The 26,683-nt window shown below is 32.6% G+C and overlaps 1 protein-coding gene across 2 annotated transcripts; it reads right to left on the bottom strand.

Annotated features, from left to right (window-relative positions):
• LOC132717778 (uncharacterized) lies at positions 1 to 26,099 on the bottom strand. 2 transcript variants are annotated; one of them, XM_060701339.1, is made up of 17 exons: positions 25,921 to 26,099; positions 16,137 to 16,391; positions 15,481 to 15,581; positions 14,614 to 14,709; positions 14,167 to 14,274; positions 13,543 to 13,647; positions 13,020 to 13,234; positions 12,121 to 12,199; positions 11,443 to 11,472; positions 11,134 to 11,252; positions 10,702 to 10,834; positions 8,081 to 8,326; positions 5,267 to 5,500; positions 4,623 to 4,673; positions 3,346 to 3,579; positions 2,888 to 2,953; positions 1 to 1,612 (listed from the first exon to the last, which is right to left on the bottom strand). In XM_060701339.1, exons 1-17 carry the CDS (start codon positions 26,010 to 26,012, stop codon positions 1,269 to 1,271), a joined length of 2,508 nt encoding a protein of 835 aa, XP_060557322.1. In that variant the 5' UTR covers positions 26,013 to 26,099; the 3' UTR covers positions 1 to 1,268. The 2 variants fall into 2 exon arrangements, with proteins under 2 accessions (XP_060557322.1, XP_060557321.1); XM_060701338.1 differs by having other exon boundaries at positions 1 to 1,615; positions 25,921 to 26,098.
• Between the last annotated feature and the right edge of the window lie 584 nt (positions 26,100 to 26,683).

Raw genomic sequence — 26,683 nt, 5'->3', positions numbered from 1 at the left:
TAGAATAGAGAACAGCTTTATTAAATCTGATAGCAAAATACACAAAAAATACATACAAACAAAATAGACATAACAGACAGAAGTTTTCAAAAAACAACCAAACAACAACAAAAAAGTGCTTTGTTTTTTTCCAAATGAATATATTCGTTTCTGGGATGATTTATATATTATTTACTGATTATTTTCTTTATATCTGAAACATCGCTAAGAAACAACATTACTATGTTTTTTTTAAGAAATAATGTAAAAATGAATTTTTAGAAATTATAAAACAGTCAATACCCTCTTAAACTGCTGGATATTATAACTAGACATTTCCAGCTTCCACTTTAAAGCTGCATGCCTCAAAATGAGCCAAATATTTTCAGGAAAATCAAACTTGAGAAAATGCACAAATATTTCATGAAAAGGAAAAAGATTCAAGTTTCAAGTAAAATTTACATGTTATATGCGATTAATGGCTGACTTTGCAGTAAATGTCACAATATTTCTACTGCGTGAGTAACGCAATAAGGGCTACGAGCATATATTGACCTCCATTTTTATGGATTGTTAGTGCCGTTTGCAATGTGTAAATTTCCTTCACAGTATTTTACTTTTGAATACATCAAAAAAGCTCAATTTTTTATGAACATAAGCATGAATCTTGAGGCATGCTGCTTTAAATTTGGAATTGTCCATTTTGAGATGTCAACAGTATAGAGCCTGGCTAGACTGAAGGGATGTGCAGGCTGGCCTGGCTCTATATACGTGACAAAGCCTGGTCATTCTCGTTTCCTGAAGATTAACGGTTAAAATTAACAAATTATTAAAGCTTGATCTTGTTTGGATAGAATGAACACTAAAAGTAATAGCGATAATGATTTATTTGTACAAGCATTAGTAGATTGTAACGTTTCTGTGAAAGTTAAAGAATGAATAATGAGAAAAAAGAATAAATGGAAGGCATGTTGCAATGACAAAAAAACGGATTGATAACAAGATTTAATCATTGAGTTCATCACTCGTATGTGTTCGGCTTTCTTTGCTCCTTTCCGTACTTATAATCAATTCCATGGGCGCTTGACTATTACGGAAACAAGCGAAGTATGCCGTATTTCGGCAGCTAACGATATGACATTAACATGCTATATATAATTATTGTCATGACATGCAAAATAAACGAATAATGGACGCATTATTTAACATAGACAGTAGATCATTTATCAACGTAGATCTATAACAGTCTTTCTGAGATACAAATAAAACTCGAAACATGTAGAATCTGTTTACGTCACAACATCATAAGCAGGTGGTCGTTCGAGAGGAGTTTCAGTTTCGTCACTTCCATCATGCTGTATGCAGGGATTTACGTAAACTTCGTCATACGTTGGTGGATCAATTGCAGGACTGTATGGTGGTGGTTTTAGTGTCGGCACTATTGGACGTCCATCTAAACCTAAAGCAGTGCTCTCATACAAAGCGTTACTTATAGTCTGAATAGGAATTTGACCTCTGTTGTTGCCAGACCTACGCGACCTTGAACTTTGACATGGTTTTGTGCGGAACCGTCTGTACAGCATGACCGTTACGAGAATTACGACAAGAATCACCACCAGACACGACACACAGGCTACTGTAATGTAAATTATCATAACTCAACTCGTGTCACCATTACATGGTTGAGGTCAGCATGCATATCCATATAATATACTGATATTTTGCTACTCAGTGCTAGTAATTTTAAAGGGACTCCACTGAGGTTAAAAAGCCGAAAAACATAACATTTGAATTTCTTACATAAATAAGCTCGGGCACTTAAAACAGAAATATATGCAAAGATAGTTAAGAAATATACTTTGAAATAAATAAAAAATCGTATTTTTATGCTTTTCTTAGCCCGATTTGAGTGAAAAGTGTTTAAACGCTTTTCATTTGGGTCATTTTTTACAATTTGAATAATCATTCTTGAAAAACGAAGCGCGCGAATGATCTGAAATTGTTCACAAAGATTAGTTGTCTAAACCTTCCTCAAATGGTACATTTATCTGGAAAAAATATTTTCAGTCCCATCATGTCAAAAAACCTCTGTGGAGTCCCTTTACTGTCATTTGCGTTACACAATTTTAGCATGCTTAAGGCAAACTGTACCTATCAATTTAAAGGGTATAAAACTATATCTTATGAGATATAAAATATTTTTATAAAAATATATCAACAAAAAATCATATTGCTTGGTCGATTCTCCAAAGAGTGGTAACGTATGATGACTCTTTTATTTAAGGCACATTAATATTTTACGTAAACAGAATAAAATGCTCCGTACTAGTTTAAGTAGGAGCAGATTCCGTGCATGCGCCATTCAAATTAAAGGCAATTTAATTATTACCATATTTATCTCATACAAGCATTATGGGAATACAACGTATTCTTTTTCTTAAATTAAAACAATATTTTTTACAGCAGACATATAGCTTTATACACCCTAAAGTAATTTGCTTAAAGTAAAAAATGGCAGAAAGTAAACATCGGCTTCCAAATTTCGAAGACAAATGTGGAACATTTCGATTTCTTGTTACAGTCAATGACGAGTTATAATGATGCCTAATTACTTTTTGAATATTTGAAACTAAGTTACTGTAACAGAAATGAACAACATTTTCGTGTTTAACCATCCAGTTCTTGAAGAAATATTAATGTAATACTGGCTTTCAAAATAATCATCATGTAATAATGTGTACTGTACTTTACTTAACAGCACTGTACTGTACTGTGATTTACAGCACTGTACTGTACTTTACAGCACAGCATTGTATTGAACTGTATTGTACTGTGCAGTAATGCACTCCACTGTACTTTTACATCAGATGATAAACGAATAGACACGCTAATAAAAAGAAATACTCACCAGTAATTCGGATAGTATTTGTCATATGAGACTCGGTAGTACTGTCACTGTCTTGAGAGTATGTATCTAAAAATAGAAATGATATTCTTATCTGTATAACTGATGTTCAATGGTTACATTGTTTTACTACGACACCAGGGCTATTCCAATTTAATTTAGTAACAAACTTTTAGAAGATAATATTACTAACAGCCTACTGCAGTGGGTTGTCTCCCCTATGAATTTCTGATGACTACTATAGATAAATACATATTACATCTACTTTTTTGGGGAACATTAAATTTTGTTAAAAGTAGCTCGCTATGCTTTAAAATCGAGTCATATGTAATTTTATTTGTTACCAAAGCACATGTACATGTATAAAGGTATTTGATATTTGCTCCCGCCTGGGGTTCTTTATTACTATTCTTGTCAGTACACATATCGAATAAGCATAAATAAAACAAAATTAGGCCTACCTTTTTCGGAGACGTATATGCTGAAGGTGCAATAGCCTTTGTTGTTGTTGTAGTCGGTAGCTGTATACTGCACAGTTGTCCATCCTACCGGAAACACCGTATACGAGTCATAGTTGCTAACAAGAAACCGGATACCACTGTGATCGTACGCCATTGGCTCCCTCCAGGATACCAGCTCACCCTCGGAAACACGTATATCACTAGGGCATGATAAAAATATTGGCTCCGTATCGTCTATTAAATGAAAAGAGAAAAAAACCTAATATTTTATATCAAGATAAAAAAGTTCTTATTCATGCCGAAAGTATATATATTAATTAATTTCTAAATACAAAGCATATGAAATTTGCAATATGAATTTATATCTTAAAGTTCAAAAACAATTTATTAAGGAAATGCTTGTATTGTTTTTGCACCTGTATGATTTCATGTAAACTCTACATGTATACATACATGTTTAGTTTATACAAATTTATTTTAGTTCGATTATGTTGGAAACTATAAGCTTATTGAAACACGTCGAATGCGTTCCTGGGTATTGAGCAATGAATGTAAAGTTTCTTGCTCTAGGTACACATACGTGTTTGCTTGCAAATTTTAAGTAAATATGTATGTATAGCAAGATTTAATTTTGAAAAATATATTTGAAAAAAAAATTAAAAAAAATAATGTTTCAGGTTTGAAAAAAAATCCCAATTTGTACGGCTTCATTAATTATGAAAATTTGAAATGTTTTATGTCAAAACTTGAAATAGTGGTATGACAATACAGTTTTTTTCCAGTATTTCACTTGGATTGCACTTGGGCTGATTTATAGCTTGCGATTCTTATGTGCGAGGACGGACATATTGCAGTATTCCATACTTGCATTCCGTATAAACACATTCAGTTTACTTTTCCAAGGCCTCATTTGGAGATGTTGTTTTCTTGACAGTTGAGAAAGACATTCACTGCATGCATGACGTCATCATAAGACCGAAATTAGGTCCCGGAAAGGACTTTGTTCAATTTTGGAAATAATGTAAATGAAAATCTGAGTGTTTAACCATCCAGTTCTTGAGGATTAATGTAATACAGGTGTTCGCAATAATCATCATATAATAATGTGTAATGTTCTTTACTTAACAGAACTGTACATACTGTACTGTGATTTACAGCACTGTACTGTACTTTACAGTACATCATTGTATTGAACTGTACTGTACAGTAATGCACTTCACTGTACTTTTACATCAGATGATACACGAATAGACAGGCCAATAAAAAGAAATACTCACCAGTAATTCGGATAGTATTTGTCATATGAGACTCGGTAGTACTGCCACCGTCTGTAAAAATAGAAATGATATTATCTGTATGAATGCTGATGCTTTACTACGATGCCAGGGATAAATCGAAAACGGGCTATTCCAACTTAATTTACTTACAAACCTTTCAGTTGAGATTTTAGGTGATAATATCTGCAGTGGGTTGTCTCCTCTATGGATTTCTGATGACCACTATAGATAAACACATATTACATCTACTTTTTTTTTGGGGGGGGGGGGAGGGGCATGTTTTTTGTTGTTTTTTTTTTTTTGTTTTTTGTTTTTTTGTTTTTTTTTGGGGGGGGGGGGTTAGTTAAGGATATCTCACTATGATTTAAAATCGTGTCATGTGAAATTTTATTTGCCAAAGCACATGTACATGTATAAAGTTATTTGATATTTGCCCCGACTGTGGTTCTTGTTAGTACATATATCGAATAAGCATAAATAAGACCAGAAGTAAAAAATAGATTGAACATTTTCAAAAGTTATAATTGATACAAATTGTGGAAATAAATCTATTGTAAATACTTGTAAACCTTTAAATTCAGCCGGCGAAATCTATAAATTGCTAGATGTTAAAACATTCATAGTTATATTAAAAGTAGGCCTACCTTTTCTGGAGACGTATATGTTGAAGGTGCAGTGGCCTTTGTTGTTGTTGTAGTCGGTAGCTGTATACTGCACAGTTGACCATCCTACCGGAAACACCGTATACGGGTCATAGTTGCTAACAAGAAACCGGATACCACTGTGAGCGTACGCCACTGGCTTCCTCCAGGACACCAGCTCACCCTCGGAAACATATATATCACTAGGGCATGATAAAAATATTGGCTCCGAATCAACTATGAAATGAATAGAAAAACAACTAGTATCTTATATCAAGATAAAAAAGATTCTTATTCCGGAAGTATACTATATATATATTAATTAATTTCTGAGTACAAATCATATTAAATGATACTGAGAAATCATCTTAGCTAAATCTTGCATTTGGCCTGCAATATGAATGTATATCTTAAAGTTCGAAAACATTTTATTACAGAATTACAAATATTTTATCTAAAAATGTGCCATAAGGAAATTCTTGTATCGTTTTTGTACATGTATAATTTCATGTACACGTATACATACATACTTGCGTGCAAATTTTAAGTAAATTACTTTAAGTAAATATGTATATAAAGCAAGATTTAATTAAAAAATGAATCAGAAAAACTACCTGAGTCGCTCACCAGCAACAACTGCTTTTCAGTGTTGGAAATTATTTTTCAAATGAACTTGATGAAATGTTAGTTCAGCTCAACTTTAACTTGCGCCTCTAGTAATATACTTTCACAACACTGGTTGTTTTTATTCTTTTTCTTCATAATAAACAATAGGGCCACTAAGAATGATACAGACAAAGTTTGGTGATTATCCATCAATAATATAAGTGGGAGATGGTGTTCAAATGTTTTTTTTCTATTTTTAACTTTAGCTGCCCCTCCTTCTTTCTCAGTATCATTTAATATGATTTGTACTCAAATTAATACGAGCAAACTTGATAAAACACTACCTAAGAATGCTACAGACAAAGTCTGGTGATCATCCATCAATTACTTCTGTAGAAGTAGATGTTTAAAGATATTTCTATTTTAAGCTTTAGCGGCACCTATTAGAGGCCAATCAAATTAGTATGAGCGAACTTGATAAAAGACCACCTAAGAATGCTACAGACAAAGTTTGGTGATTATCCATCAATTATTTCAGAAGGGAATGATGTTCAAAGGTTATTCTATTTTAGATTTAGGGGCAAATCAAATTAATATGAGCAAACTTGATAAAGGACTACCTAAGAATGCTACAAACACAAAATTTGATGACCATCCATCAATTAGTTCTGTAGAAGGAGCCTTTTAAAGGTATTTCTATTTTTAGATTTAGCGGCCCCCTAAAAGGGCCGATCAAATTAATATAAGCAAACTTGATAAAAAAACTACCTAAGAATGCTACAAACAAAATTTGATGATCATCCATCAATTAGTTCTATAGAAGGAGACGTTTAGTGATCATCCATCATTTAATGTAGTAGTAGAAGTTGTTTACAGGTATTTCTATTTTTAGCTCTGTTGACCCTTAAAAAGGGGTCAATTGAAATGGCATGAGGAAATTTAAGTGTGACTGTCACAAGGATGCTACAGTCTAAATTTGAAGTAATCTGCCCATCGGTTTCTGTGTAGAAGATGATTATTGGCGCATGACGCCGGACGACGGACGACGGATGCCGGAGTATCCCCCTTTGATACTAATAGCTCACTATGTTTCAGGTTTTAAAATCCCCATTTATACGGATTCATTAATTATAAAAAATGAAATGATTTATGTCAAAACTTGAAATAGTGGTATAACAATACAATTTTTCAGTATTTCAAGTGGATTGCACTAGGGCTGATTAATAGCTTGCGATTCTCATGTGCGAGGGCGGACATATTGCAGTATTCCGTACTTGCATTCCGTATAAACCAATTCAGTTTACTTTTCCAAGGCCCCAATTTGAGAAATTGTTTTCTTGACAGTCACTGTATGCATGACGTCATCATCTGGCCGAAATTGGGTCCCGGAAAGGACTTTTTTTTCAATTTTGGAAATAATTTAAATGAGAAACTGAGTGTTTAACCAATAGGCCTACATATCCGCAATCGTCATTGGCAATGACATGTTTGTGAACATTCCTTATGATGTAAAGGTCATTCAAAGGTTAAGGTCATTTTTGAAATACTAAATGTTTTATATTAAATATGTTGTAATTCATGTTTTTTTATAAAAAATGTTCTTGGAACCAATTTTCTATTTCAAATAACGGTAACCTTAACCTTGACCCTAGCGAGCCCTGAAATAACCTCATAATAGCTTGCTATTTACTAGGTTTGATTACAATATCTTACTCCTATCTTTAGTTATTATCAGGAACATTCTTTTTCAGTTTTGAGTAATAGCTACCTTAATTTCGACCCTAGGCTCAGATCTAAAGCGATCCAGAGCGATGTCTCAATTTAAACTTGCTTTAAACCATTTCATATTAAATGTTGTATTCTGCATAAGTCGGTGCTAAAGGGCCATTAACTGTAGCTTGCATTTTCCGGAACCGTCGATGAACAATCTTAATCAAGTCGAGCCTGCAACATTTTCAATTTTGCCGCTTTGGACTTTCTTAAGGGATTCTATTTCTCTTCATTTTATAGTTTAATTAAAAAAAAACCCTCACCTTCCTGCATGATTAGGACGTTCAAAATTGAAAACTTGTTTAAAGGGCAAATGAAATGATTTGTTAAAACCTGACATTTTTGCAAAATTTATTTTATTTCCTATGAAGAAATTCGTTAATTCGGTGTGGATGTCGTAGTAAACACCCTTAATGGTTTATTCGTGTTTGATATACTAACCTGTAGGTTCTGTCCTGGTTACATTGATTATTGTTTGACAGAACGCTTGGTTACCGTCATAGTCGACGGCTGTACAGGAGATTATATGGAGACCAGGTGGAAGTGTTTGATCCGAGGGGTAACAATATAGGTGTTGTATACCAACATTGTCACGTGCTCTTGGTTGGACTGACGTCAGTGTGGCACGGTAATCTACTTTCACTTCCGAATCCGTTGGACAATACACAAACATGGGATGAGTATCGTCTGCAATAGAGGCAAGAATCACAGTATTTTCCAATATTATTTTGGTGAGCTTTTTCGTATTTTCTTTCGAAATCGATAAAGTATTTAATTTCGTTCGAGGCATTTTGTCGTGACGAGACCTTTCCGTGACTGTCCGCGTCCGTAAAAAATCGCTCATCCTGCAAAACGTCGCGGATGCCGTCGCGGAAGCGGATGGTAAACGGACAAAAGGAATATATTCAACGTATTCTTTGATAAGTGAATCGGTAGCGGACGCGGACCACTGATCACGTATAAATGGAATAGCGGCCTTTAACTTGAGTTTTGTTCCTAGACGGACACTTTGTCACCTTAGTGCAATAATGGATTAAATCCTAAATTTAATAGGAGTTAATCACTTATAGCACTATGGTGAATACTTGCAGTATAGATAATCTGTTATATACTCCTCATATAACTTCTGCCCATTATAGCTCTCCAAATGGTTTTATCCGTTGACTATGGTGATGAATTGAAACACTTTTGTGCGTCGTGTTGGCGCAAGCGACAACAGGACAAAGCGCCGAAAGGCGCATTGTCGGACTTTCGTCTTGTCGTGCTGTCGCTATAACGATGCACGCAAAACGGCGTGTTGTCGTGCGGCGTGTTGTCGCGATGTCACATTGTCGCACGGCTCAAATCGAAGGATTAGCTTATAAGCCAAGCGACAGGGTGACATCGCGCCGCACGACAACGCGAAATTTGGCGTGCTTCGCTAGAGACAGGACGACAAAACGACAGTGCGACAATGCCGTTTGGCGCTATGTCCTGTTGTCGCTAGCGACAAGACGAAAAGGCGATAACGATATCTACAACGCAACGCGAAATGTACCAAATCAGCCACAGTAGTTGACACCTACGTATAAAGCCCCTCCCAACTAAGGGTTTAAAATGGCAACTGATTCAAAATCAATTTTGAATTGCTCTTTATGCCTCATTTGCTCGGATAACATAACATGTTTAAATATTAAAAAATACCAGCTAATGTTGTATTCTCCAGTCGGATACATTTTCAGTTCGGTGATATGGGAAATATATGACGCTAAATATGTAGAATTAGTACAGTACATACCACAGGCGCTAGTCACATAATCAAATATTTTACATAACCGGTCTATATATGTATATAAAGATATAAGGCCCCCAACGGAACAAAAACATCATGCGGAACAAACAAGAACACTGCTGCAAGAAGCGACCAGATCACGGTTATCTCTTTGTGGTCGCCATTTGAAAGCATCAATCCAAGTGCTAACGCTTTTTATTTCATTAAAATCCCTCAAATAGCAAAGAAATTCGGAAAAGTTTCGCAAAATGCCATTATTTTCAATTCATGTCGTTTTCGACGTCCATACCATTCATGTATACAAACACGATTTCTGGTCGATTTTTACGAAATAAACAAAAAACGGCTAGAATTTCCACGTACGTTCCTTAAACAAACTCTTTTCCTATCGATCTGCGGAGTCTTAACTGATCAAAAGCCCTCTACATGCGTAATTCTTTAAAAAATATACAAGGACCTCGCTTGTGACAGTATTTTATCGCCATGTATAGCGCATGTATATACTGTTCCGCTCTGAATATCATACAAGGATTTGATTGGTTAAGATAATTATCGGAATACTATTGACCAATCGTATAATACCATTTCTTTGCTTTATTCAGCTGTCACTTCAAAATCAAAATGGCGCATTTTACTTGACCTCCGCTTCTACAACCAATATTTTTAAAATATTTACGTACATAAAGGGCTCTAGTTCAATTTAGACTTCGCAGATCGACAAAAAAAGAGTTTGTTTATGAATTTTATGAGGAAATTATAGACGTTTTCTGTTTATTTCAGAGGAATCGACCAGAAATCGTGTTTGTATACATGAATATATTGGACGTCGAAAACGACATGGATTGAAAATATTGGCATTTTGTGAAACTTTTACTCATTTCTTTGCTATTTGAAGAATTTTAATGAATTAAAAAGCGTTAACGCTTAAATTGATCCTTTCGAATGTCGACAGAAAGAGATAACCGTGATCTGGTCGTTTCTTGCAGCTGTGTTCTTGTTTGTTCATCATGATGTTTTTGTTCTGTTGGAGACCTTATATCTTATTATAATTTCTAAGCGTTACAAACGCTTTTCAGGTGCACGACAAGAATAATAAAATTCTATTGGACAGATCCTGTCTATTTGGTTTCTTTTTTGATATTTTATTATCATTTCTAATAACATAATTTCATTCATTCTAGACCACGGTATCTCACAATTCTGTAAAGTTTGACTGTTTTTTGCATTCCTTTGTAACAAAAATAATGATGTAGCAAAATTGCTAAGAATAGAATGGTGTATATTCACTTACCAACGACGACGACTCGTTGATAGCACTCGTTTGTGTGACCCAAACTGTCCTGGGTGACAACTTTAACAAGTTCGATGTTTCTTCTTGATAACGGAATTTTATCAAGGATTATAAACGCCGGGTAATACGTAACCTGAGAAAAAACAAAATGCATTCATCAATTAAAACTCATTTGATAGTTATAATGATTAACAGCTTCAAATTTTAACTGACTAATTTGACGTTAAAACAAGTAAACCCTTAAATATAACAGCTGTGGCGTTCCATACGTAAAGCCAAAGAAAATTCATTTGTTCACAGCTTCAAATACTGTAAAAAGCAGCTGCAAAATAATGTGAACGAGCTTCACATGCGAGGAGGAAAGTAAAAGATCTAGTATTTGAAAAGTAAGAACCAACCAAAATCAGAGGTTGCGATGAGATATTGATGTACCTTTAGTGATGTACCATTTTCATCTTTTGCTTGTATATGCAATGTCCTCATGTAGGCGAACTTTGAAAACCTGTAGACCGGAACTTGAATGACATCAGCACTGCAGTTTAATTTGGGCGCTTGTGGTGGAAAAAGTACAGTTTCAATTAAATAAAAAAACCTACATTTTTGAGGAAACAAAACAACAATAACTGTTTAAGGAAACATTGCTTGGTTTGTTAAGGTACAAATAAAGGGCTATAAAAAGGAAACTAGCTCCAAAAAAATTGTTTAATTAGTACCATTGTCAAATTTACGAAAATTACTCACGTTGATGTTGAGTCGGCTGCGATGTGTTTCCTGAAAATGAGACAAATCTAATTTATTGAGACAAATCTAATATATTATCACTAATGACTAGTTTTTTCACACAAATCTAAAAATCCTAAAATTGCGATAATCTTTAACAACAAGAACAACGCACCATATTTGATGTACTGAATACTAAAAACTACGAACGTTAGCCACTCATATTCTGAGAGTTGTCGTTTTCCGGAGTGAACTTTTCACTTTAAATTTCTTCCAGGAGGGAAAATAATTTGAATCAATAATAGTGAAATAATAGTTTAACTTTATTTACATGTGCATTTACAATTTTTTCAAAAACATTGCAGTCTGATTTTTTTTGAAAGTTTTGACAAATATACCATATGCCGATACATGCTATATGCTAAAGTGTTTGATTTAATAAACAAAATTTATAGAAATATAATTCCATCTTTATTTACCTTTGCTATATTAAATATAATAACTAGTATTCTCGTTTCAAAAACTGGGCCGGTATGTTCTCATTACATACACACGTGTATAGTGTTTGACATATCAGACCAATACAATATCATACATGTAAATCATATTTTGCATATTGGACCCCATATGAAGAACTGCATCAACATCTTGGCCCAAGATGGTAAATAATAGACATCATGCGATGTCAAATAAAGTTACCTTCACCACAGTACAAATCCGAATCTGACACAGGATTCTTATAACATTTGGTTGTTCCGTTTTGATAACACTTACACACCTGTAAAAGATACACATTACATGAAAACATATGAAGTTTCCTATTGAATAAGATACGAAACAATGGAATAGAATAGAATAGAGCAACAGAAACATTATAAGCTGAGTTATCTAAGAAATACATGTTAGTAGTAATTGTCTCCCCTGTGATATCAAGCGTGAGAAGATGCTAATTTAAGGAGTAGTATTGTCTCCCCCTGTATTATCAAGCGTGAGAAGATGCTATTTAAGGAGTAGTAGTGTCTCCCCTGTATTATCAAGCGTGTGAAGATGCTATTTAAGGAGTAGTATTGTCTCCCCTGTATTATCAAGCGTGAGAAGATGCTATTCAAGGAGTAGTATTGTCTCCCCTGTATTATCAAGCGTGAGAAGATCGTATTTTAAGGAGTAGTATTGTCTCTCCTGTATTATCAAGCGTGAGAAGATGCTATTTTAAGGAGTAGTATTGTCTCTCCTGTATTATCAAGCGTGAGAAGATGCTATTTTAAGGAGTAGTATTGTCTCCCCTGTATTATCAAGCGTGAGAAGATGCTATTTTAAGGAGTAGTATTGTCTCCCCTGTATTATCAAGCGTGAGAAGATGCTATTTTAAGGAGTAGTATTGTCTCTCCTGTATTATCAAGCGTGAGAAGATGCTATTTAAGGAGTAGTATTGTCTCCCCTGTATTATCAAGCGTGAGAAGATGCTATTTTAAGGAGTAGTATTGTCTCTCCTGTATTATCAAGCGTGAGAAGATGCTAATTTAAGGAGTAGTATTGTCTCCCCTGTATTATCAAGCGTGAGAAGATGCTAATTTAAGGTAGACAAAACAGCAACATACCGTGCATTTATCTTTTCTGAAAATATCTAGATGTTCATACAAAATGCCATTGAACAAGCACCCTGGTGATCTGGGTTTTACACATTTCATACAGCAGCCATCAGTGCAGCACACGTGACCGGATGTGCATGTCCCAGCGTAGCATTCATCTTGACAGTTAAGATTGACACATACGGTATTATTAGGTGGTGGACAAGTAGAATCGCCAGTGTACGCTGAAGTATACATTAATGGTGGCAACTACTGTTGGATTTTACCAAGTTTTCATTTCAATCGGTACCAAACTTAATGATATTTTATATATAATTATATATCTTTTGTTATAAATATTCTGATCTATTGAATTTCTGTGAGTTGTCAATGTTCTTGTTTTACAATCGTTTGCGCTATTCCACAGCAAAATGACATAAGAAATAACTCTGGCCCCATAGGTTATTCATCTAGCATCACAAATTAAATGAAATAACATATTTTTGTATTTCATATACATGTTAGAGTTTTAAATAAAGTTGAATATACGCACAATGGGCACAAGTTCTTCCGTAGTATCCATATGGACATTTGCATGTTGGTATTGGACCATCCAAGATACACTGTCCGCCATTTTCACACTTATACCGGCAACGAACTAGAATAAAGATTTGTTAAACTTTACATTTTACTTGAAATCATGACAATTTATTTAATTGCTCCTTGTTTCCTTATAATGCTTCTTGTTTCTTTATTAAATTAAAACTTTTTTTATGATGCATGCAACGGGAAAGTACATTGCTTTAAATGGTCGGTAAATGCAAATGTTTCTTTATAAAGTATCAGTATTTGATTAGAATGAGTGAGTTTGGCTGTTTCTAAAATATTGACTTTAGATAAAGGTCACTCGTGTTATTTGGTACTTCTACACATAGAAAAACAAGTAATTTAAACTTGAAAATCTTTTTTTCATCCTTATGTGACATGGAACGGAAAATAATAAAATGGAAAAATCATATCCGTGTATAATGAAGATCAAAATTAATGATATGTGTTCATAGCAACGCTGATTTCAACAAGAGTACCTGGAAGCTGACAGTCATATGGTATATATGTATTATGACTATTATCAGAATTCTTCAAAAGTAGCTATGAAACATTACAAATCTAAACTTACTTTTCTGACAATTATCTCCGTAAATTCCCGCCGGACATGTACACACATTTTCACCGTTAGCTCCAGGTGTGCACTGACCACCGTTAAGGCATCCTCCAGGGCACAGAGCTGCAAGAAAATAACATTTGACCACTTTTCTATTCTGATCTGGATTGTGTGAACATTTTTCATACAGATTCGATGACAATGGTACCGCCTCCTTTGAATATCCTTACATGCATGCTCATTACTGAAGTAACATTTATTTAATTCTATCTGATTCTGTATTAGTTGTCAAATTTTTATACCATCACGATTCTATACCATACTGTTGAAATCTGTCAAATTCAGTGTTTCAAAAGTTCAATATTATGATTTAAAAAAAAACCTCAACGTAAGGGTCTTCGACTGTCAAATTATCAAATATTACAGATATATACATATGCATCAAGATATAAAGAAACATACCTATTTCACATTGTTGTCCCGAAAATCCGAATAAACAAGCACAGTTTTTGTGTCTCCAGTTATAAGTGCCCCCATTCTGACACCTCCCGAAGCTGGCTGTTTGATTGAAATATGAAAGAATCCACCCAGTTATTAAAGAATGTGTCGTAACACAAAATCCAACAAGTTTTTACCACAACATAACAAGTTAGAAGAAACTTTTGGAGAAAAAAACACCGTGAATTCTAGACAAGTAAAATCTAATTGAACAGAATGGCACTCATTGTTTCTTAATGCAATACGTGACCATGTCTGACAAGAATGCCGCCAATCAAATGTGAAAAACGTGCTTTGTCTAAATTTTAAAAATATCCTTATCATACTAGTAATTGGTTAAACGGGTTTGCTTTACTTTAAAGGCACATTAAGCCCCTCTAAAATATCATAAGAAAGAGCAAACATGAGTTTTATAACGTTTAAAAATGATTTTAAAATAATCTAAGATGTTCTTCGCCTGAAGGTAGTGGCGTTGAATGTGAAATTATTTGTCATTAAAGTAGCAAAAAATAAACAAAGTAGTATTTTGAATGGAATGGAATAAAAGTAAAAGCATATTGAGGAATAATGGGTCTTTAATGCACAACAGTTGTTCTGATGTGAGATCAGTGACACGTTTTTATTATTTTTCTTTCCAAAAACGGGATATATCAACCGCTTTTTCAGTTGACGCCAAAGATTAAACATATCAAAATAATCAATGGACTCAAAGTTGAAAATGTAACACTTCGCACAGCGTTGTTTGTTTTTTTTAACAAACTTTTACCATGCAATAGTATTTTCGAACTAAAAATTATTCTAAGGCATTGATTATTTATCATATATACCCACATTTAGTACACTGGCCATTTTCGTCTTCAAACCAACCCTTGCAACATGTTTTCAAACACCGTGACTGTATACAAACACCTGGTTTTAACTCCACACACGATCTGTAAAATAACGATACAATGCCGACAACTCTTTAGAACCTTAATGTCACTTTCATGAAAAAATATCATGTACGATGTTACTTAAAGCGACAACACTACGATAGCCTGTATGACTTATGGCCACTGTTTCATTTTGCTTGTTTCAAAACCCTCTGCAAAATTTGTCTTTTGATCTAATGTGAAAGAAGATCATTTGCATTTCCTAAGCCTTGTCAAAGTTCACTGGGTCTAGTCATATATATTCACACCCAATTCTATTTCTATGTCTTTTATACGCATCATATATAGATCGATTATACTTCTTTTTAACAAAAACAAACCTCATCAGAAAGAAGCAAATGGTATTCAACCAATGTTGCACATTTGTGCTTAACGTAGCTTGACTGACGAACGGAAAGACATACAACAGAGCACGTGAACATTGCACTGATACAACCATTTCTGCCTTCAGACTTGCTCAATCAAAGGCATTGCTCATGATGACGTCATAAATTAATAAATACATTCATTTGATTTCAATAAAGGGAAGAATGTAATTTAAGAAAATTAGAATACCCTATTTTTCCTGGGCGATGTCTTTCTCCGTCGTTTCTATGGTAATATGCCTGTAGGTGTGTCCAGTTAGAATACCTGCGTGCTTCATTAACGTCACTCTTATTAGAATTGAAAGTTTGCGCCTGCCTCTTGCACGCATCAAATGCAATCCTCGCGTTAAAACACGAGACGTTAGTCACTTGAGTAACGTAGCACGTGCGGGTATCTGAATGTTTACCTCTGCAAACATCATATTCAAGAGGTGAGAATCCAAACCTGTAATGTAATAGAATTTTGCTTTTTAACGCGGAAAATGATAATATAAACTAAGACAACATGACGACTTTTCGATATATTCTTTTAAATAATGGCTGACAATGAAATCGAATACCAGCATTGTCATAATTGTGATGATTGAAGATTCTGTTAATGTACTTGTACATCTTAGGTAGATTGTATTGAAATATTTTCGATTATTCGCACAGGCAGGGTCCTAGTACCAAGACTTTGTAAATACGAGAGTCAATATGTTATACAATTTGAGCTATATTTTCTAATTTAGCTCGTGATCTATACTATGCTATGCTTCAAAGCATCTGCTTTCAAATGATACCAAAATCATGTGTGTAGTCAACCGATTAAGAATTTTATTCACATTTATATATACTTTACAATAGTAACTTCATGTAAAATATGGTTGGTAAACGCTCAATTAAAATTGCTAAAATACGAGCTATCATTAAGCTCGAGCAAAACTAGTAAATTCTGCTACAAATGTTTATAATGATATTTGTAATTATAATTGCAACAATGAAATATCTAATGCAACTGTTTTGAGGTGGATACATAAATTCCAAAATAGGAACGAGTCAAGCGATTGACACGTGTCAATAAAGTTATGTACATCCCGTGAAACTGAAATCCACATTCCTGCTTCTAAAGGCCATTCTGTGACATCCAGGTATTAAAGAAATGCCGTGTTAAGAACAATTGAAAAACACTTCAATACCGTTCATGAAAGGCCTTAATTTTCAGCTCCTGCACATGAGCTACTGTAATTGATTTGTTTCATCACCGTATTCGCCAGAATTGGCACCCTATGTCTTTTTCCTCTTCCCTAAACTGTAGAAACATCTTGCAGGTTATCGCTACAAGAGTTGAAATGAACTTTGGCCGCCCATTTTTCAGTTATTGAAATGTACTTGTATACTTAAGGAGGACTATATTGAAGCATTTAAAAATTAGATTTATCGTTTGAAGTCTATGTATTTCTGTAGGAGAAGATAATTTCGATGGGTTGAAAAGAAAAATTTATTGACCATCTTGCATTTTACATATAGACCACCCTCGTAATGACATGTTCACTTCACAAGTTCAGAGTGCTGAAATACTAGCAGAAAGGGGTAGCTTTTAGATCAAAATATGAAAATCGAAATACTATGTTTTGGAATACATGCATTTATCGCGTGTAACGTTATACTTACATGAATTATTATTTCCCCAATTGCTTGAAATTGACAATTTTGTTTATGATGCATCCGTGTTAAAATTTGTTATCAAAATACATCATCAATTTAAAATACATATTTAAGGGTAATTTAAATTTGCATTATACCTCAGAAATGCTATCATTTTTATTTCTCAAAAACGTTTGATTTTGGTGTCGTGTTACAGTTTCATAAAAAAATTCTCATTTGCCATAATTATAGATGAATTACCTTTACTCCTTTTGCTTTCCTTGCAATTGGTATAATAATAGTGAATAAGTATTTTGTATATTTTTTAAAGATTTTATTACAATATACATGTGGGTTATATACCTATGAGTACACAGTATACATAAATACATACATACAGAACATACTGAAACGTTATATCAAGGTCATTAAACATATACAACATCTATTTAACATGTATAATTGAGACTAAGTTTGGTTTAATATGAACAGAATAACCATATTATAGCTTGGTGTAATTGAAGCACAAGTTTCACATAATGACATTAATTCCAAATTTAATTTACAAGTATTAAACAATTGTTCTTAATTCGAACATTTTAAAGATAAACATCGGTAGTTTTCTTATAACATTTTCATTTTGAGATGTTATAACAATTCAATAAATTTTGGTATATTTGGTCTTTTCCAAATATGTTTATTAATAAGCTGTTTTCTCACAACATTGTACAGTGGACATCCTAAGAAGACATGAAATTCACCTTCTAATTTAGAGCAAATATTACATTTTCTTTCTTTATAAGGAATTGCTTCAGGTTTATGTCATCTACCAGTTTCTACTTTTAATTTATGCGAAGAGGTCCTGAAACGTGATAAAGATTTCCTAAACTTTTCAATATTAACCATTGACAGATATGATTGAAAGCAAAAATTACAAAATAATACATAACTTCTTGCTCTTGATGAGTCTCTTAGTGTTGTATACAAATTTTGTATAAATGTATCTGTTAATCTTTGCTTTACTACTACGAAAATATATTTACATCTCCAACACCCTAATTAATCCATACTTCATTGAAACCTAAATATTGTAATAAAAACATAACAGACTTAGCCCAGGACATTGAATTTGGTTTAAGTTCTAAATCTCTACACATAAGATCATAATACAACTTTGTCATATTTTGTATTACTTGACTGAACAACTTTTAACCAGTATATCATAACGTTAACAGCCAGCATTGTTTTTAAAGATATTCTTCCTAGTTCACCATAGATAAAATTATTTTGTGGTTGTCTTTTATCTCCTCACAACTTCTTACAATAATTTATATGTTTTTATCTAACATATGACTATCAAGTAATCCCATATACTTGTGCTCCATAGTTTAGAATTGGTAAAATAAATTTATCAAACACACCCAGTTTATGTTTGACTGACATACAAGAAAATCATATTAGCTCTTTTTCAAGTTATACAATGCATACAATGCTTGTCGAAAGTCATATAAAAAGATCTGCCTACAGGAAAAATTGTCTAGATATGTAGACTTTTTAACCATTTCCAGCGATTTGCCTTTATAATACAAATTCAAATTCTTAAATTTTTGAATTGCTACCTTTACGACGCAGTACTGCACATTCAAAGCTACTTTCCTCAGCTCTTAATTATGTAGCATGCTCTAAATCCATTATTTAAACATTATTAAATACATGTTTGACATTTCTAAAGAGTTGAAAATATGAATTTCTGATGCATAATGTGCCTTTAAAGTAACAATATTTCCATCAAAGCGTATATATTGAGTGAACAGGGGAAAATCCAAATAAGATTTCCATTCAATTTTATAATGCACTTCAGAGGAATGATTACTAATTTACGTGATCCAAGGAAATTTCTGTTATCATCCTTGGGATTTTTCCTGTTCCGTTTAATATATAGAAGGACAGTTATAATAATTATAAATATATACATGTATACATGTATATATACATTAGTCCGATTTATATTTTGTCCTTAACATTTTCCAGAGTATCAACTGTTGGTCAGTCCATAATAACGATACACCCAATCTTTTGACTCAGCTGAACTTGACATAGAAAATTGAGAAGTATGTATTCTATGTGTATGTATGGGTAATTTTTATTTGTTTTAAATTATTATTCTGCTATTTGCATAAAAACTGAAAATTAGTCATATGAATCAGCGTGGGATATGGCATGTTATAGTATCTATATTAATCTTCTTGGTACCATATCCTGTTATTTTGATTAAAGTTCAGATCTATTTATTTCTTACATGTAAACGTTATTTAGGAGCTGATTTTAATCAGTTCGTATACCCTGTAATCGAATTTGCAAATGAAACATTAATAGAACTGTATAAAGCTTCCACTACTTTGGCTAGTCAGTATAGTTCTTCCCATCATCGTGATATAAGAGCGGCGGAATTCACCATAATTTTAAATAGCAGAACTATAAGTTTATTTAGGTCTAGTACATGCGAAAATAAAAAAAGTTTGCAACTTTTAAATTATTTAAAAAATAATAAAAACTTTGTTCTGAAACAATAAAATCGTCAATTAATGATGAAACATCGTCAATCCTAAGATAACTTATATACCCATCCCACTAGCCTGGGTTCCAATCTGTCGATTTTTTTATGTGCTTCTGTTCGGCAAATTGTTGATTATTATCAATACACGATCGAGTAAGAAACAGAGCGTATGTTATGTTCATAACGCCTGAATCCCAGGCTACCATCCCACCCGCAAATGAATAAAGAAACACTAACAAACATTCATTTAACTGGCCACGAACAACACAAGATTGTCCTGTGATAATGTAACCCATTTTCTAACCGAGCAATGTAGAATTCATGTTTACTTTATGATAATGCACGTATAAGTAAATGTAATATACCTGATATTAAAGTTATTTCATCTATAAAGGAATATTGACAATCTTTTGTTACCATTTTCTGTTGATAACATTCCTTCAAACTAGATAAATAACCACCATTTTAGATCTGACAACCTCACCGATTGGTAAATATAGGATTGGGACTGATTAATCCCTCTCTCTTAACTTTAATACATTCCTGTTTTGGATATTTATAAGTTACAGAGAGCTTATTTAAATACAACATACCTTAAGTACATACATATGTGTGCACTGTTTCGAAATGAGAAAACTTACTGACCCTATTTGGCTATCTAGATATCGTTCATGTAATTCATGTTTTATAATTCATCAGAGATATATAAATATAACAGCGGTTCAAATCAAGTGATCACACTCACAAACAGAAGAATTGGCGTTACCTCTGCCAGATCTTCATCATAATTTAGGCGTCCGGTCATATCAAAATACCTCAGTGGAGTCCTGGAGTCCCCTAAATTTATCTAGCCTATAGTTAATTCATAGGTGACATGAAGTTAATTTGCATCATGGGAAAGAAGATATTGATTACGTACACGGTGTTCTTTGAAATGAATGACAATGCCAATGACAACGGTATAAAGTGAAAGTAAAATCATGAAGAAAGATCACGAGAAAGCATATCTCTTTTCCCTTCGTGTTATTTAGGACATGAATCATTAGCCAGATGTAAGTTGTGAATACTCCATGGGAGCAGCAAAGTATACAGAACTACGTAGAGGCGGATATAGAAGACATTAACGACATCTTGCGAAAGGGACACGAGTAAAGTAAAGTAAAGCAAAGTAAGGTAAAGTAAAGTAAAGTAAAAGTAAAGAAAAGTAAAGTAAAGTTAAAAAGGCCAAGTAAAGTAAAAGTAAAGCAAAAAGTTAAGTAAAGTAAAAGATAAGTAAAGCACAGCAAAGCAAAGTAAAAAGGTAAAGTAAAGTAAAATTAAGCAAAAGTAAAGAAGTAAAGTATTTAGCTTCCGTGTAAATGTGAGAAAATAAGCTTCATGTCACCGGAATAAATAAGATAGTTTGTCTATTGTGCTTCCTTTACACTATTTTTGACTACACGTAAAATTCTAAAAGTGCTTTTTATTTTATGTAAAGGCCATGCTGCCATTTTTCAGCTTAACAAAAGGAAGACTGATTTTCTTCCTCTATGTCACCCTGCAACCGAAATGTGACCGGATATGGCCAAATCAAATTCTATACTGATAAGTCAACAGGCAATAGGTTCTATATCCCGAAACTATATACCTATGGGCTAATTAAGTATGCCATGGTAGTTATTTTTCACAAATAGGATTATGTCTGAAAAATTTTGACAATGACGTATGAACTTTGTTAAGTATACTGTGGCATGCAGATATGTCAATTAGTAACATAGTTATCAAATATGAACATATCGTGATTATGAACATAATGTCAGGAACAAAAAATCAAGTATACCAGCTTAATTTATTCCGTTGAATCCGGATAATAAATTTCTCAGTGCTATGGTCTCGGGTGTTAGGTATATACATGTGTGTTTTCCTATATTTCACCAATATTTAGTTGCGAGTCCGAAAAGCAAACGCAGTTCAAATAAGATCTGACCTTCGTTACAATTAAGTTACTTTAAATGGGTTCATACATATTTAATTTGTGAATTTATAGAGGATATTCAAGCTTTTTCTATAAATACATGATTTATTTTCATCGAGTGGTATGAAAATAAATATTTCATGAGTGGCGGTAGCCACGAGTGAAATATGGTAATTTTCATGCCACAAGATGAAAATAAATCATGTATTTATAGAAAAAACTTGAATTTTCTGTTTATTATATACATTTTTCTCTTTTTTGACATTAAAATTGAAAAGACTTTTCCTTAAATTTTGTGTACTGGCAGAATTTAAAAGAAAGTAGTCCGGCAAGATACCAGTGAAAATACGGAAAATATGTTTCACTGCAGTGAAAAATAAATTTTTACAGTGAAAATACGGAAAATAAAAATACGCATTTTATTTCATCAATATTTCTCAATATTTCATTTATAAGTATATAATAAAATGATTTATTTCACACCTTATAAAATATAACCAATGCACTTTCAGCAGTTGCTATACTTGATGTTCCAATATAAATAATTATTGGATCAAATCTTATCGATTTAGCCCCGTTTTCATTTCAAGAGTCAAAAAATTCCATATCAATTCTATATCACATCTCATATAGCCTCATTTTCATTAAAGAGTAATAATAATAATAATAATATCTTTATTTAAAGAAGGTTACACATTAAGAACATACAATAACAATCATATATATCTTATTTCCAAAGTGGCCTTCTGAAAAAGAAAACAACAACAACAGGACATGCATAGGTAGAAAAATGAATGTATAATATGTAATTTTTAGAATAATACAACTCATAAACTTTCGACAGGCACTCAACATTTTTTGTTTAAACATATATGTATATTGCATCATTTGTTCGTTCGTTCATTCGTTCATATATTTATTCATTCATTCATTCACTCACTCATTCATTCATATGAACATCAAGATATGCTTTGTATTTTTCTTTAAAACATTTAAGGTTATTAACATTACGAATATTTAAAGGTATATTGTTCCAAATGTTTATGCCATAATAAGAAAATGTGTCTTTAATATAATTTGTTTTAGGTCTTTTCCATAATACAATATCTTTCCGTGACCTAGATCTTAAGTTATATATTTTGTTGTCGGATAAAGTCATCAGTTCTGTCATATATGTCGGTGCCATGTTATTTAAAGTTTTAAAAACAAGCACCGCCGTGTGGTATTTACATCTGTCAAGGAACGGTAACCAATTAAGAGTTTCGAATAGATTTGTTGACGGAGATCTTTGAGGTTGCTGTAAAATGATTTTAGCAATACGTTTTTGTAACTTACAAACATTATTTATGTAGTTTGTGTTTCCTTTACCCCATATAATACAACAATAGTCCATAATGGGCAATATATATGCATTGTAAAATAATAATTTCATATCAAAGTGCAAAAAATACGATATTTTTTTCAATAAGGCAATTTTTCCGTTAAGTTTTTTACAAACATTGTCAATTTGCAAGTGCCATTTTAGGTTGTTATCTATGCAAATACCCAAGACTTTTTGATCAGTTACATTTTCAAGAGCTATTTCATTTATCTTAAGAATTAATTTTCTCATAATATTTACTTTTTGTCTTGTGCCTATTACCATACATTTTGATTTATCTGGATTTAAGGTCATATTATTTATTTTGCACCATTTGTCAATGTTATTTAAATGATCTTGAAGTTTTATTTCTACTTTTGATATATTTTCTCCGGACTCATAAAGAGTAGAATCGTCTGCGTATAAATCAATTTTCATATCATTACCAATGAAAGCTATGTCATTTATGTATATTAGAAATAATAAAGGTCCTAATATTGAGCCTTGTGGAACACCGGAAATTATTTTCATTGTCTGAGATTGTAGATCACCTATCTTAACCAGTTGTATTCTGTTAGAAAGATATGACATAAAAAACTTAACGGCATTTTCAGAAAAATGATAAAGTTTAAGTTTATGCAAAAGTATTTCATGGTCAACCAAATCAAAGGCTTTCTTTAAGTCTAAGAATACAGTCCCTATAATTTTTCCACTGTCAACATCTTTTAACCAAGTATCTATTAAACTTATGAGTGCAGTATTACATGAATGATTTTTACGAAATCCTGATTGTTTATTATGAATAATGTTTGTTTTTTCAAAGAATGAGTGTATTTGTTTGGCAATATGGCGCTCAAATATTTTGGATATAGTTGACAAAATTGATATCGGTCGATAGTTATTTGCTTCATTCTTATCCCCCGATTTAAAAATAGGTATAACTCGAGCTCTTTTTAAATCATCTGGGAAAATATTAGATTTAATACTATTATTGATAATTGATGCAATTATTGGTGTAATATAATCTCCACAATATTTGATGATGTTTGGTCCAATTCCATCTAATCCTGTAGATTTTTTAATATTCAGTTTTTCAATAATAAGTTTTACTTCAAACGGTGTAATTAATTCAATATTAAATTCATGATGTATTAGCTTTTGGTCTAAAGTTTCTTTCAATTTTGAAAAATTTGTATTTGAAAACTTTGTTTTATGTATGACATTCGAGATATTGACAAAATACTTATTTAATTCATTTATAATATTAACAGTTCCGTAAATTTCTTTATTACCTGTCACTAGTCTGTCTGGCATTGTAATACAACCTTTTTTATTTAGATTTGAAACGTCCTTTAAATTTTTCCATAAAAATGCCGGGTCTTTGTTATTTTTAATAGCATTGTTAAAGAAATCTCTTTTACTTTTTTTAATCATTGATGTTATTTTATTTCTGAGCAATTTGTATTGTTCATGTTTCCCTACTTTATGATAGTAATCGCGTTCATGTATAAGATATTTTATCTCATCAGTAAACCATTCCGGGCGGTGTTCACGTTTGATACGTTTTTCTTTTATTGGTGCATGCTTTTTCAAGATAGTATTTAAAATGGAGTAAAATAAGCTAAGGGATTCATTCGGATTTATTATGTGCTCGACTAATTCAAGATCGGATAAAACAAGGTCTGCCTGAAAATCAATTTCATTGAAGTTTTTAAAACATCTATATTTAATCGAATTATGTTCATTAATCAATCGGGTACTACATGCTTTCGTTGATCTTGAAATACCTATCGGATAATGATCACTTAATGAGGTATCAGAAACAAACGATTCAATAATATATCTGCTACTGTTTGTATAAACATGATCTATAATCTTTTGGGTACGTTTTGTTATCCTAGTAGGATCTGTGATAAGCTGTTTCAAACCATATTTCGTTATCAAATCCCCCCATTTTGTATTGTCATATTTTTTCTTTTTATTCATTGGATAAAAGTTTATATTGACATCTCCTAGAATATGATATTCTATATTTGATATATCTATTATACTTAGTTGTTTTTCATAATCGTCAATCCAAGATTGGTGTACATTTGGTGGGCGATATATAAAATTTAAAAGAAAAGGTTTGCAATTTGGGTAAATAATTTCCAACCAAACAGATTCTAATTCGTCCGTTTCTATATCGTAATAATAAGAGTCCAAAATATCTTTATCAAATGCATTTCATACTCCATCTAGACTCCAGACTATCAAATTCTTATTGAAGTAACTAAGTTCAGAAAATGGTGGTGTGAAATAAAGAGGTCATTATAAACATGGCTGAGAACAATACTGATTCTATTAGACTCGTACAACACAAAACCGAGCGCCTTGTCCAATATAGTTTTGTAAGCTGTGTACCTGTCCAAAAGAACTCAGTATTTTACTCAACAATGGATCTCATAATATAGAATTGTTGAAATAATATATCTTACCCAGCCAAACCAGAAAGAACGCTCGAATTACATCCACAGAATAAGGCCACAAATAATATCACTGAAATTGTTCTGGTGTCTTTCACCTCCATGTTTGTTATTATGTTTCTTTTTTTCTTTTTAGTTGTTACTAGTTAACATATCCCTTAGTTTATTTTAATCATTGAAATGACACGGGTATAGTGTTTGCAAAAGATAACGTGTCATGATTTTTCGCATTCTCTAAAACGTAGACCTGGTATATACATTCAATTTTCTACATTTTAACAAAATGAGTCATGCGGAGGCCGGGCTCTACATTTAGAATTCACGTTTTTTATACAAAATGTGCGAATATTATCTTTTATATATGGTACAATGATTAATAAGTGTGTTCTATAAGACGTTACAATATTTGGTCGAACACGGCCTTGAAAACATAATCATTATCAAACATAAGTAAAAGTTCTTCATTTAGAGTGATCCATTAGAAATTGTTTCAAATCACAAGAAATGAAACCTTTCATATGACGAAGTTTTAAAGCCAGCATTTAAGCAAGATATCGTATGACGGGGAATTTAATGTCAATCGCAACATCTCGGCTATTATCAATAATTGACTGACGGAAATGGCCGAAAAGTTGCGATTGATTGGATGTGTTATTAAAAGCGGTAACAATACTTGGAGTGGCCTTATCAGCAAGGAAGTGGTACAAAATGGTGATCAATATTTTGTTCACAGTGTTATCGGCGTTCTCAAACAAATCTTCGTCATTTTAAATTG

The sequence above is a fragment of the Ruditapes philippinarum genome, unplaced genomic scaffold (assembly GCF_026571515.1).
Source record: "Ruditapes philippinarum isolate M1 unplaced genomic scaffold, ASM2657151v2 ctg4091_1_1_1_1, whole genome shotgun sequence".
NCBI lineage: Eukaryota > Metazoa > Mollusca > Bivalvia > Venerida > Veneridae > Ruditapes > Ruditapes philippinarum.
Note: the sequence above shows the minus strand (reverse complement) of the source record. Positions and strands in the feature narration are given on the sequence as shown.

What these genes read in the sequence shown, in the direction of transcription:
- LOC132717778 (XM_060701338.1), bottom strand. Translation starts at nt 26,012, where the DNA reads ATGGAGGTGAAAGACACCAGAACAATTTCAGTGATATTATTTGTGGCC. An exon ending in GGATTTGTACTGTGGTGAAG is followed by an intron (nt 11,473 to 12,120) that starts GTAACTTTATTT and finishes TCTCATTTTCAG; the next exon opens with GAAACACATCGCAGCCGACT. An exon ending in AACCAGGACAGAACCTACAG is followed by an intron (nt 5,501 to 8,080) that starts GTTAGTATATCA and finishes TTCATTTCATAG; the next exon opens with TTGATTCGGAGCCAATATTT.